Genomic DNA, 13,224 nt, shown 5'->3' on the forward strand with positions numbered 1-13,224 from the left:
TCACCATCTGCAGTGATTTTGGAGCCCCCCCAAAAAAGTCTGACACCATTTCCACTGTTTCCCCATCTATTTCCCATGAAGTGAGGGGACCAGATGCCATGATCTTTGTTTTTTGAATGTTGAGCTTTAAGCCAAATTTTTCACTCTCCTCTTTCACTTTCATCAAGAGGCTTTTTAATTCCTCTTCTCTTTCTGCCATAAGGGTGGTGTCATCTGCATATCTGAGGTTATTGATATTTTTCCCGGCAATCTTGATTTCAGCTTGTGTTTCTTTCATTTCAGCGTTTCTCATGATGTACTCTGCATATAAGTTAAATAAACAGGGTGACAATATACAGCCTTGACGTACTCCTTTTCTTATTTGGAACCAGTCTGTTGTTCCATGTCCAGTTCTAACTGTTGCTTCCTGACCTGCATACAGGTTTCTCAAGAGGCAGGTCAGGCGGTCTGGTATTCCCATCTCTTTCAGAATTTTCCACAGTTTATTGACAGTTAAAGGCGTTGGCATAGTCAATAAAGCAGAAATAGATGTTTTTCTGGAACTCTTTTGCTTTTTCAAGGATCCAGCAGATGTTGGCAATTTGATCTCTGGTTCCTCTGCCTTTTCTAAAACCATCTTGAATGTCATGAAGTTCACGGTTCACATATTGCTGAAGCCTGGCTTGGAGAATTTTGAGCATTACTTTACTAGTGTGTGAGATGAGTGCAATTGTGTGGTAGTTTGAACATTCTTTGGCATTGCCTTTCTTTGGGATTGGAATGAAAACTGACCTTTTCCAGTCCTGTGGCCACTGCTGAGTTTTCCAAATTTGCTGGCATATTGAGTGCATCACTTTCACAGCATCATCTTTCAGGATTTGGAATAGCTCAACTGGAATTCTAATACCTCCACTAGCTTTGTTTGTAGTGATGCTTTCTAAGGCCCACTTGACTTCACATTGCAAGATGTCTGGCTCTAGGTCAGTGATCACACCATCATGATTATCTGGGTCGTGAAGATCTTTTTTGTACAGTTCTTCTGTGTATTCTTGTCATCTCTTCTTAATATCTTCTGTTTCTGTTAGGTCCATACCATTTCTGTCCTTTATCGAGCCCATCTTTGCATGAAATGTTCCTTTGATATCTCTGATCTTACAAAGTCATAAAAAGGAGTACATTTGAGTCACTTCTAATGATGTGGATGAACCCAGAGCCTATTAATGAGGGCAAAGAAAGCCAAAGAGGGAAAAACAAATATCATATATTAATCCATATATATGGAATCTAGAAAGATGATACTGAAGAACCTATTCACAGAGCAGCAATGGAGACCCAGACATACAGAACAGACTATGGACAAGGGTGTGGGAGAAGAGGGAGATGGTGAAATGAATGGAGAGAGTAGCATGGAAGCATAAACACTAATATATGTAAATAGATAGCCAACGGAAATTTGCTGTATGACTCAGGAAACTCAAACTGGGGCTTTGTAATAGCCTAGAGGGGTGGGAAAGGGCTGGACATGGAAGGGAGATTCACCTATGGTTAATTTACATTGATGTATTATTACAGAAATCAAACCAATATTGTAAAGCAATTATTAATCAATTAAAAACAAATATATAGAAAATATAGGGGAAATGAGAAGGGCATGTGAAAAAAATTAACTTTTTCATTAATTATATTAGCACTGATAGTTATTGACATCATTACTTATAATAATATTATTATTCTGCTGCTGCTAAGTCGCTTCAGTTGTGTCCGAATCTGTGCGACCCCATAGACGGCAGCCCAGCAGGCTCCCCCATCCCTGCAATTCTCCAGGAAAGAACACTGGAGTGGGTTACCATTTCCTTCTCCAATTTTGATGCTACTGTGTGCTTAATGTATGATAAAGTAAATGGGATATCCTTACAGTCCATGTGTCCTAGAAAATCAGTATTTGCTTTATAGAAGGAAGCGTATATATAAGGATGTAACATGCAAGAAGTAAAAAAGCCCCTCTAGTCCTGAATTTTAATTAGTATCATAATTTTATGATGTTTTTAAAAATAAATTTCATGTATAAAATTTAAAAATAAGTTTCATGGAATTAATTTTCATAATATGGTTCAATTTTTGCTAGACAATGGAGTCTGATCAGTGTACCCCAACCACTAGAATCAGGACAGTGTTTAACAACCTTGGCTCATCATAAGAATAACTGGGCCATTTATTAATACTACTTCCAGGTCTTCCTCTAGAGCGTCTGATTAGGAATATACTGGGTAGTATCCAGACATTTATTTTTAACAAGCCATCACCCCCAACATACGAGCTCCAATGATTCTTATGATCAGGCAAGGCTGAGAAACACATATGACTGGATGGGTCTTCATATTACTGACTGCTTTCTCCTGGTTTTACCTTCATTGCAGGGGCTGAAGAGAATAGAGTTACCATTAGAACCCATTTGCAATGACTTACTTAAAAGGTTGTATTTCCATATATTTCGAAAATTGACTGAAAGAGATAATTAACCACATTCATCCTTCCACTTTCCTTTTAGCTCAGACTTTGTTTTGTTCCAGGCATGTTGAGACTCCAAAGAAAGAAAACTAAAAAGGTGTTCTTACTCAAAAACAAAACAAGAAACAAAAAGCTGAGGATTTCTGCTTAAAATAAACAGTAGATTTCCCCCTTTCCTGATGCTACTATGAGGCAAAATACTAAAGATAGTGGGACTACAAGTCGAAAAAGACTTGAGTTCTAATCCAAATTCAAACTTCTACTAGATATATTCATAGTCTTTTCAAGCAACTTGAAAAGAGCCCCTGGGTGGGCTAGAACCACCAACCTTTTGGTTAACAGCCGAAGGTGCTAACAGATTGGGCCACAGAGACAGCAGTCAAATAACATCCTGAATTTATTTTCATCTATAAAGTCTAAATAGAAATGCCTGTCCTATCTGCATCTGTGAATTGTGGGGAGGATCAGAACGAGATCATCAAAGTAAAATGCTTTTAAACCAACAATCCCCAATCTTTTAGGCACCAGGAACCTGTGTCATAGAAGACAACTTTTCCACAGTTTGGGAATGAAGGGGAGTGGTTTCAGTTTTGTCTGCTGCTCACCTCCTGTTATGCAGTCTGGTTTCTAAGAGGCCATGAACCAGTGGTCTGTGGCCCAGGGGATGGAGACCCCTGCTTAAAACTCTAAAATATGGTACATGTGTGTGTTAGTCACTCAGTCGAGTCTGACTCTTTGTGATCCCTTGGACTATAGCCCACCAGGCTACTCTGTCTAAAGAATTCTCCAGGCAAGAATACTGAAGTGGGTTGCTATGGGAATCTTCCCAAACAAGGGATTGAATCTGGGTCTCCTGCATTGCAGGCAGATTATTTATCATCTCAGCCATCAAGGAAGCCCTATACTATACATATGCTAGTATTATTTTTACTATTGAAGAGCCACAACCTAATATGAGTAGTATTAACATGCATAGTTTGTTATAATAAGAACAATCAGAACAGTTTGTAGTTTTCAAAAGTCAAAGAGACAGTACTGAGATTTCAAAAAGTCACTAACAACTCCATAATTTATATAGACCAACTTTCATTCCACATGTACTCCACATATACTCATACAGTTTGGTTTTACAAAAAAACTAAAGCAAACGAAAATTGCTCGTTTCTTCTGTATTGGTAATTAAGCTACATTTTCTCAGTTCCAAACACACTGTTCTATACAATGTTTTTGATGAAACTCTGCAAACCACATTTCTGCTTTACTAAATGTCTTTGAACAGATGAAATTGACTGTCTCAATGGATATGAATTTCAGCAAACTTCAGGAGATAGTGAAGGACAGGGAAGCCTCGTGTACTGCAGTCATGGAGTCACAAAGAGTTGGACATGACAGTGACTGAACAACAACAAAATGTCTTTGAATGAGATTCTGCCAATAGAGAACAGTACAAGGAGACTAGATGACTGAAGAAGGAAGATGATCCTTTCTGTTTTGCTTTCTATTCCTATCAGTATCACCCAAAGAACAACTTTCCATCCTGGCATTGGCTGTTAGTAATAGTAGCAGTCGGTTCCTCTTTTTGTGCAGTATCAGAATCAACCTCATTATAACACAAAAGGTACCACTACTAGCTGGCAGTGTACCAAACTCAGAAATCAGTCCCATATCAGCAAACCTTTTCTGTAATTTTATAGTTTCTGAAAATAGAAACTACTCTTTGTTTTCCTAGCCCAAGGGGTGATAGCTACTTCCTGAATTAACACTCTTGTTGCTTCAAAGTTTCATTTTTGCTTTTTTAAATCCTCTAAAACCTGTCTAAACAGTTTATACAATTAAATTCTTTTGGTAAGCTTTCTGTTTACCTTCTTGGACACTTATTGATAGAAACCATCCGTTTAACAATCAGGTTCACTAAGACTTTTCAAGAAGGTGTACATGGACAATAACTGTAATATGAATAGAACATCAAGCACAGTGTGCATAATGTCAAGATGTATACTAGTAAGATAGAAAAAACCATGTCATTCAAAATTGAACTGAGGTTCAGCTAGACTACAACATTATATGCTAGATTGACACTCAGGGTTGGACCATTTTGTTCTCTTGTTGAACACACTGTTTAATTTCACAGACTACAATCTAAAACAAGATTACTCAGAGGCCATGGTCATTTCAGTTGCTCAGTCATGTCTGAATCTTTGCTACCCCATAGACTGCAGCACACCAGGCTTCCATGTCCATCACCAACTCCCGGAGTTTACTCATGTTATTGAGTCAGTGATGCCATCCAAACATCTCATCTTCTATTGTACCCTTCTCCTCCTGCCTTCAATCTTTACCAGCATCAGAGTCTCTTCAAATGAGTCAGTTCTTTGCATTAGGAGCTTCAGCTTCAGCATCAGTCCTTCCAATGAATATTCAGAACTGATTTCCTTTATGATGGACTGGTTGGACCTCCTTGCAGTCCAAGGGACTCTCAAAAATCTTCTCCAACACCACAGTTCAAAAGCATCAACTTTTAAGCACTCAGCTTTCTTTATAATCTAACACTCACATCCATACATGACTACTGGAAAAACCATAGCTTTGACTAGATGGACCTTTGTTGGCAAAGTAATGTCTCTGCTTTTTAATATGCTGTCTAGTTTGGTCGTAACTGTTCTCCCAAGGAGAAAGTGTCTTTTAATTTCATGGCTGCAGTCACCATCTGTAGTGATTTTGGAGCCCAAAAAGATAAAGTCCTCCAATGGTTCCACTGTTTCCTCATCTATTTGCCATGAAATGATGGGACTAGATACCATGATCTTAGTTTTCTGAATGTTGTGTTTGAAGCCACGTTTTTCACTCTCCTCTTTCACTTTCAGCAAGAGGCTCTTTAGTTCATCTTCACTTTCTCCCATTAGGGTGGTGTCATCTGAGTATCTGATGTTATTGATATTTTTCCCAGCAATTTTGATTCCAACTTGTGCTTCATCCAGCCCAGCGTTTCTCATGATGTATTCTGCATATAAGTTAAATAAGCAGGGTGACAATATGCAGCCTTGACATACTCCTTTTCCTATTTGGAACCAGTCTGTTGTTCCATGTCCAGTTGTAGCTGTTACTTCCTGACCTGCATACAGATTTCTCAAGAGGCAGGTCAGGTGGTCTGGTATTCCCATCTCTTTCAGAACTTTCCAGTTTTTGGTGAGCCACACAGTCAAAGGCTTTGGCATAGTCAATAAAGCAGAAGTAGATGTTTTTCTGGAACTCTCGTCCTTTTTCAATGATCCAATGGAAGTTGGCAATTTGATCTCTGGTTCCTCTGCCTTTTGTAAATCCAGCTTGAACATCTGGAAGTTCACAGTTCATGTACTGTTGAAGCCTCCCTTGGAGAATTTTGAGCATTGCTTTACTAGTGTGTGAGATGAGTGCAATTGTGCAGTAGTTTGAGCATTCTTTGGCATTGTCTTTCCTTGGGATTGGAATGGAAACTGACCTTTTCCAGTCATGTGGCCACTGCTGAGTTTTCCAAATTTGCTGGCATAGTGAGTACAGCACTTTTACAGCATCATCTTTTAGGATTTGAAATAGCTCAACTGGAATTTCATCACCCCCACTAGCTTTGTTTGTGGTGATATTTCCTAAGGCCCACTTGACTTCTCATTCCAAGATTTCTGGCTCTAGGTGAGTGATAAAACCATAGTGGTTATCTGGGTCATGAAGATCTTTTTTGTATAGGTCTTCTGTGTATTCTTGCCACCTCTTATTAATATCTTCTGCTTCTGTTAGATCCATACCATTTCTGTCCTTTTTGAAGTGACAGAGTCAAAGCAAAAACAACACCCAATTATGGATGTGACTGGTGATAGAAGTAAAGTCTGATCTTCTAAAGAGCAATAATGCATAGGAGCCTGGAATGTTAGGTCCATGAATCAAGGTAAATTGGAAGTGGTCAAACAGGTGATGGCAAGAGTGAACGTTAACATTTTAGGAATCAGCGAACTAAAATGGACTGGAATGGGTGAATTTAACTCAGATGACCATTATATTTACTACTGTGGACAAGAATCCCTTAGAAGAAATGGAGTAGCCATCATAGTCAACGGAGACCATGATAACAGGAAATAAAACAAGGCTACTTCATAGTTTTGTCTAGACAGACAAAACCAAGGCTGCAATGCCACATTCTAAATACCCTATCATTGAATTGCCCCTCCTGGGGCTTTCCAGGTGGCAACAGTGGTAAAGAACTTGCTTGCCATTGCAGGAGATGTAAAAGACACAGGCTCGATCCCTGGGTTAAAGAACTTGCTTGCCATTGCAGGAGATGTAAGAAACACAGGCTAGATCCCTGAGTTGAGAAGATCACCTGGAGAGGAAAACGCAGCCCACTCCAGTGTTCTTGCCTGGAAAACCCCATGGGGAGAGGAGGCTGGCAGGTAATAGTCCATAGGGTCACAAAGAATCAAACACGACTGAAGAGACTTAGCACTCTCAAAACATCCAATTTAGAGCAAATGCTCTCAAAACATCCAATTTAGAGCAAATGCTCACTTCATTATATCCTCCCCTAAATTACCCAGCCAAAGTCCAAATCATCCAGTTAGGTATTTCTACCATCCTCTTACTGAGATAAATCATGGTTCTCTATGCTATGTATTCTTCTTTGCTGCAACAAGTAATAAACATAGCTTATTTCACTACTGATTTATTCTTATGATTTGATTGAGGGACACTGACAGTGGTAAATTTTCCTTGGAAGTAAGCCAAAGAATTTTCAGATGATGGTTATATTTCATTGTGTGGATAAAGTGTGCTTCCAGGAGAAGCTAGAAAGTGATCAACATGGGTGTTTGTCACAGTGGCATTTTATATTTATGTAATTATTTCATGAATACCTCTCTTCCTATTAAATCTAGATCATCAGTTCCATGCTGCTGCTGCTGCTAAGTCGCTTCAGTCATGTCCGACTCTGTGCGACCCCATAGATGGCAGCCCACCAGGCTCCCCCGTCCCTGGAATTCTCCAGGCAAGAACACTGGAGTGGGTTGTCATTTCCTTCTCCAATGCATGAAAGGGAAAAGTGAAAGTGAAGTCGCTCAGTCGTGTCTGACTCTTCGCGACCCCATGGTCTGCAGCCTACCAGGCTCCTCCGTCCATGGGATTTTCCAGGCAAGAGTACTGGAGTGGGGTGTCATTGCCTTCTCCACATCAGTTCCATAAGAGCAGTGAAAATATCTGGCTTTTCTCATCATTGTATCCCTAAGGTCAAGCACAATATCTGGCACATTGTAGACTTCTGGAGTACAATAGAAATAGAATATGAGATAAATATATAGGCTTCCATTAAAAGAGTGAAAAACTCCTGGTAAAATTAATTTTAATTACATACCTTACCTCAGTATATTCAAAATTTTATAATTTAAACATGCAATTAGCATAAAATTTAGACATTTATATATTCTTTTTACAAAATCTTTGAAATCACCTATTTTATACTTGTAGCATATGTCAGCTTGAATGCTAAATTTTCATCATACAAATTTGACCTATACATAAGTTTCACAAGATTTACAATTGAAAAAGTAGATTCAAATACCCGTTTTCCAGTAACTGAATTTTTAGCCTTTTAAGTTTTGCTGAGGCATAACTAATGAAAACTAAATTACACATGTTTAAATTGTACAATTTGATGTTCTCCTTTGTGTATATGTCAAGAAACAATCTTGTGTGAACATACCCATCATACCCTTAAGTATTTCCTAATGCTCTCTTTCAATCAATGTGCCCTACCTTTTGTCCGCTTACATGACCATGCAACCACTGACTTGCTTCCTGTCATTAGTTTGCATTTTCAATAATTTTATATAGATGGAAGCATACAGTATGTATTCTTTTTTTTAAATCTGGTTTCTTTGACTCAAGCTGATTATTTTAAGATTCAATCATGTGATGTGCATGTCAATAGTTCACTTTTTAATTGTTGATTACTATTCCCCTATATGAACAAAAATTTTTTATCCATTCACCTGTTAATGAACATTTAGCTTGTTTCTACTTTTAGGCTATTATAAATGCAGCTGCTATAAACATTCATGTAAAAGTTTTTATAAGGATAAGTGCTATCACACCTCTTGGGCAAAGACTTATCAGAATAGTTGGATAATAGGGCAGGTGTATGTTTAGCTTTTAAAAAAACTGCCAAAATGTTTTCAAAAGTTGCTGTACTATTTTACAGTCCCACAATCAATGTATGATTGTTCCTTTATCTCCATATCTTTGCCAATAATTCTTTTTCTAGAGAGTGTGAAATACCTCATTTTGGTTTTAATATGCATTTCCTGAATGATGCATAATTTTGAGCAGCTGTTCACATATTTATTGAATGTTCATGTATCAGTTTTGTTGAAATATCAGGCTCATATCTTTTGTTCATTTGTAATCAGATCATTTGTCCTTATAAGTGTTTTGTATATGCTGGATAAAAGTCCATTAATGGATAAGTGATTTGCAAATATTTCCTTCTAGGCTGTTGCTCATCTTTTCATTTTCTTCATGGTATCTTTCAAAGTGTTAAGGTTTTGAATTTTGTTGAGACCCAATTTATTCATTTTTCAATTTTATGGATTGCACTGTTGACTTAGTATCTAAGAAATCTTTACCTAACTCTTAGTCTCAAATATTTTCTCTTATTTTTTTCATAAAATGTTATTGGTATAGCTCTTCCATTTAGGTCTCTAATCTATTTTGAAGTATTTTTTTTGTGTGTATATCCAACTGTCCAAGCACCATTCATTAAACAGACATCTTTCCCTTCCACAATGAATTGTCTTAACATTTTTTATAAAATCAGTTCCCTATAAATATAACAACTATTTCTGCACTCTCAATTCTTTTCCATTATTTCAAAGCTATTTACCATGCAATAACTTGAGATATTTTTCTAAAAGTCTACTCACATTGTTGTTGTTGTTGTTGTTTTAAACTGCTGAAATCTTTTAATACTTTCCCTTCTAAGGAAAAGTTACATCAAAATCTCCTGCCTGTTAGATTTATAGGTGCTACACAGAGCAACTGAATGAGATTCTTTAGGAAAACACAATTTTAATGAAATTATGTTAGATTAGTATAATAAGAATCATAACAGTTGTAGCAGAAAGCCAGAGAACAATATTGTTAAAATATTAGTTACTCACCACTTCTAAATACTGAAATACACAAATATATGGTAATGTAATTTATTTAACTTTGATTGAGATGTTTATATGAATCATGATTCAATTCTATGATAAAATTAACTGGTCTTATTAGATGTATAAAATTATGATATTTTATGAAATATCTTTAATTTTTTAAAACTGAAAACACTGCTTAAAGTTTATACAATGTGGTTAATTACTGTCTTTTATTTAAGGTTACCTTTTTATTTTATATAAATATTATGATCTCAAAATATGTCCTTTGAGATTAGGATTAATTAACTAATTGAAGCTCAGTATTGCCAACTTTTTAAATATCATGACAATTTTCTCAATGGCATTCCTACTAATGAGATGGGGGAAACCCATTTGCTGCTTTAAATGAAAGATTACTTACTGCTCTTTTTCTAGAACACCCTGTAATCCAAGGCACAGTAAGGTTTCCTGAAATCTGTGGAAACAACAAATGGAGTCTCAGTAAGGTATGCATTGATACTATTTGGAATGCTGATCAATACCAAAGAATTCACACAAGATGTCAAGATAGGTCTGCATTCAGAGCATATCCCCTATGTGGACAAATGCTGTTACCTTATTGAAAGCAAGAGCTTTAAAAGGCCTTCCTTCATGGCAAAATTCAAAAAGTAGTGTAGTTCCTCTGAAAATTCAAGAAAATTTTGAGGACGTTTTTTAGGCCTGGAAATATGGTTTGGAAATCTATGGACAATAAAATTATTATAATAAAACTTCATTGCTCTGTGGTATAAATGAGTTACAATCATCAAATAATTATCTACAGTCATTGTACTATATTTTGCCTTTCTACATTTATTCATCTTACATAACTGCAAGGCCCTTTTTAAGTAGAAACTACTAAGGTGAATAGCTAGTAAAACCATATTACATCAGCATTGCCACATAAGGAGATAGATGCTACTCTCATAGGATTCTGGGGAGTGATTCCAGAGACCAAAGTGTTTCTGAGAGCAATGACGCTGGTTAGCCTATACTTAACCACACCTTTTCCTAAGACATACAAGGATTGGGGAGTACTCAAAACTCTCCACTTGCACTCTACTTCCCTCCCAAACATATGGCTCTCAAGAGACTGACAAATCAGCCTTTCTAAGTGGTAGTGGTGAAGGAATGTGATATTCAATAAAACATTTTTTGTTTTTGATAAATTATATTCAGCAATGGTCAATGAATCTGTATTATGCTTATTTATAAGAAGTGATGCTCAAAAGTCAAGGTAAATTGTAAAGTGATATTACTGAAATTCCAGGTAAATGATTACTGTCCCTGACTATCAGACTTGCCATTTTGACTTTAAAATACATCAATATGCTAAGAACCAGTTAAAAATTATATAAACTCCAAATAATACTTGTAAGGAAAACTTTTACTCAAGTTAAAAATCCCATTAAAGTATAATAGCAATTAACTCAAATGTTTGAGGGCATGAGAAAGTTTGAATAATTGATTTTTAATGGTTAATTGAGAATTAAAAATTTCTACAGAAAAATACTTCAAAAGTTACATCTTCCTATCCTATTACTAATACTTGGTGTAAGATACAATGTTTGCAAAGTAAATTGATTGCTAGACTCAATGAAGGGGGTAAATCTGCTAAAATAGTCATATAATATACTCTTGAAAAAAATAGAGATATCCAACTGGATATATGTATATCTAATTTTACCTATAACTGAGGATATTTTAAAACTCATTATGTTAAGTTGCTGGAGAAAATATGTTAAACCAAATGAGTTACACCTCCCTCATAAACTAGTAACCACTCAAAAGGGAGGAAAGTTATTGATAAACCTAGACAGCATATTAAAAAGCAGAGACATTACTTTGTCAACAAAGGTCCATCTAATCAAGGCTATGGTTTTTCCTGTGGTCATGTATGGATGTGAGAGTTGGACTGTGAAGAAGGCTGAGTGCCAAAGAATCGATGCTTTTGTACTATGGTGTTGGAGAAGACTGTTGAGAGTCCCTTGGACTACAAGAAGATCCAACCAGTCCACTCTAAAGGAGATCAGTCCTGGGTGTTCATTGGAAGGACTGATGTTGAAGCTGAAACTCCAATATTTTGGCCATCTGATGTGAAGAGCTGACTCATTTGAAAAGACCCTGATGTTGGGAAAGATTGAAGGCCGGAGGAAAAGGGGATGACAGAGGATGAGATGGTGGGATGGCATCACTGACTCAATGGACATGATTTTGGGTGAACTCCGGGAGTTGGTGATGGACAGGGAGGCCTGGTGTGATGCAGTTCATGGAGTCACAAAGAGTCGGACATGACTGAGCAACTGAACTGAACTGAACTCAAAAATTAATGTGAAACAAATGATATATATAATAAACAAGGTAATTGAATTTCTTGAAATATGGACCTTATTATACATTTAAGAATACAAAATGTAGATTCACTAGAGGGCAGACAGAAGAAGTAAGAACTACAGTCTCACAGCCTCCATAATGAAAATCACAATCACACAAAGTTAATCAGAATGAGAAGGCAGATGATTATATCCCAGATGAAGGAACAAGATAAAATACAAGAAAAACAACTAAAGGAACTGGAAATTGGCAACCTTCCAGAAAAAGAGTTCAGAATGATGAGAGTGAAGATGATCCAGGATCTTGGAAAAATAACAGAGGAGATTCAAGAAATGGTTACCAAGACCTAGACGACCTAAAGAACAAACACACAGAAACAAATAATACACTGGAATGAATCCATAAAAGGCAGAAGAACAGATAAGTTACTTGGAAGACAGAACGGTGGAAATCACTGCTGCAAAATAGAATATAGAAGAAAAGAATGAAAATAAATGGAAACAGACTAAGAGACCTCTGGAACCACATTAAGCACACCAGCATTTGCATTTTAGGGATTCCAGAAGGAGAAAAGAGAAAGGACAAAGAAAATATTTCATGAGATAATAGCTGAAAATTTCCCTAACATGGGAAAGGATAAAATCAACCAAGTCCAGGAATTGCAGAGTCCCAGGCAGGATAAACCAAAGGAGGAACACACCAGGACATATAGTAATCAAACTGACAAAAATTAAAGACAAAGATAAAATATTAAAAGTAACAAGGGAAAAACAACAAATAATATACAAGGGACCTGCCATAAGGTTATCAGGTAATTTCTGAACAGAAACTCTATAAACCATAAGGGAATGTCATGATATATTTAAAATTTATGAAAGGGAAAAGCCTACAATCATAGCTCTTTATGATTCCATTTGTATGGAGTTCTGTAATAGGCAAAACTAATCTGTTGTGAAGAAAATCAGAACAGAGGTTTCCTCTGGAGAGATGGGGAGGGGTTGCCTGGGAAGAGGCATAACAGAATGGTTGGAATAATAGTCATTTTCTGTATCTTGTTGGCGGTTTGGGTTACATGGGTGTATACATTTGTCAAAACTCATCAAATAGCATCTTTAGGATTTATGGATTTTATGCTATGTGAATTTTACCTCTAGAAAAAAAAATAGCTTTAAACAAATGCTAAACTCTTTTAAATATGTAATAACTC

General features: G+C 36.6%; 1 protein-coding gene across 3 annotated transcripts in view; it reads right to left on the reverse strand.

Moving 5' to 3' along the window:
* HDX (highly divergent homeobox) overlaps positions 1–13,224 on the reverse strand; it is a 220,823-nt gene that overhangs the window by 131,407 nt on the left and 76,192 nt on the right. For all 3 annotated transcript variants that reach the window (XM_044936634.2, XM_006076546.4, XM_006076545.4), the window contains one exon: positions 10,066–10,119. In XM_044936634.2, coding sequence (XP_044792569.1) covers positions 10,066–10,119 — 54 coding nt within the window. The remainder of the gene's footprint in view (positions 1–10,065; positions 10,120–13,224) is intronic.

The sequence above is a fragment of the Bubalus bubalis genome, chromosome X (assembly GCF_019923935.1).
Source record: "Bubalus bubalis isolate 160015118507 breed Murrah chromosome X, NDDB_SH_1, whole genome shotgun sequence".
NCBI classification, from domain to species: Eukaryota; Metazoa; Chordata; class Mammalia; order Artiodactyla; family Bovidae; genus Bubalus; species Bubalus bubalis.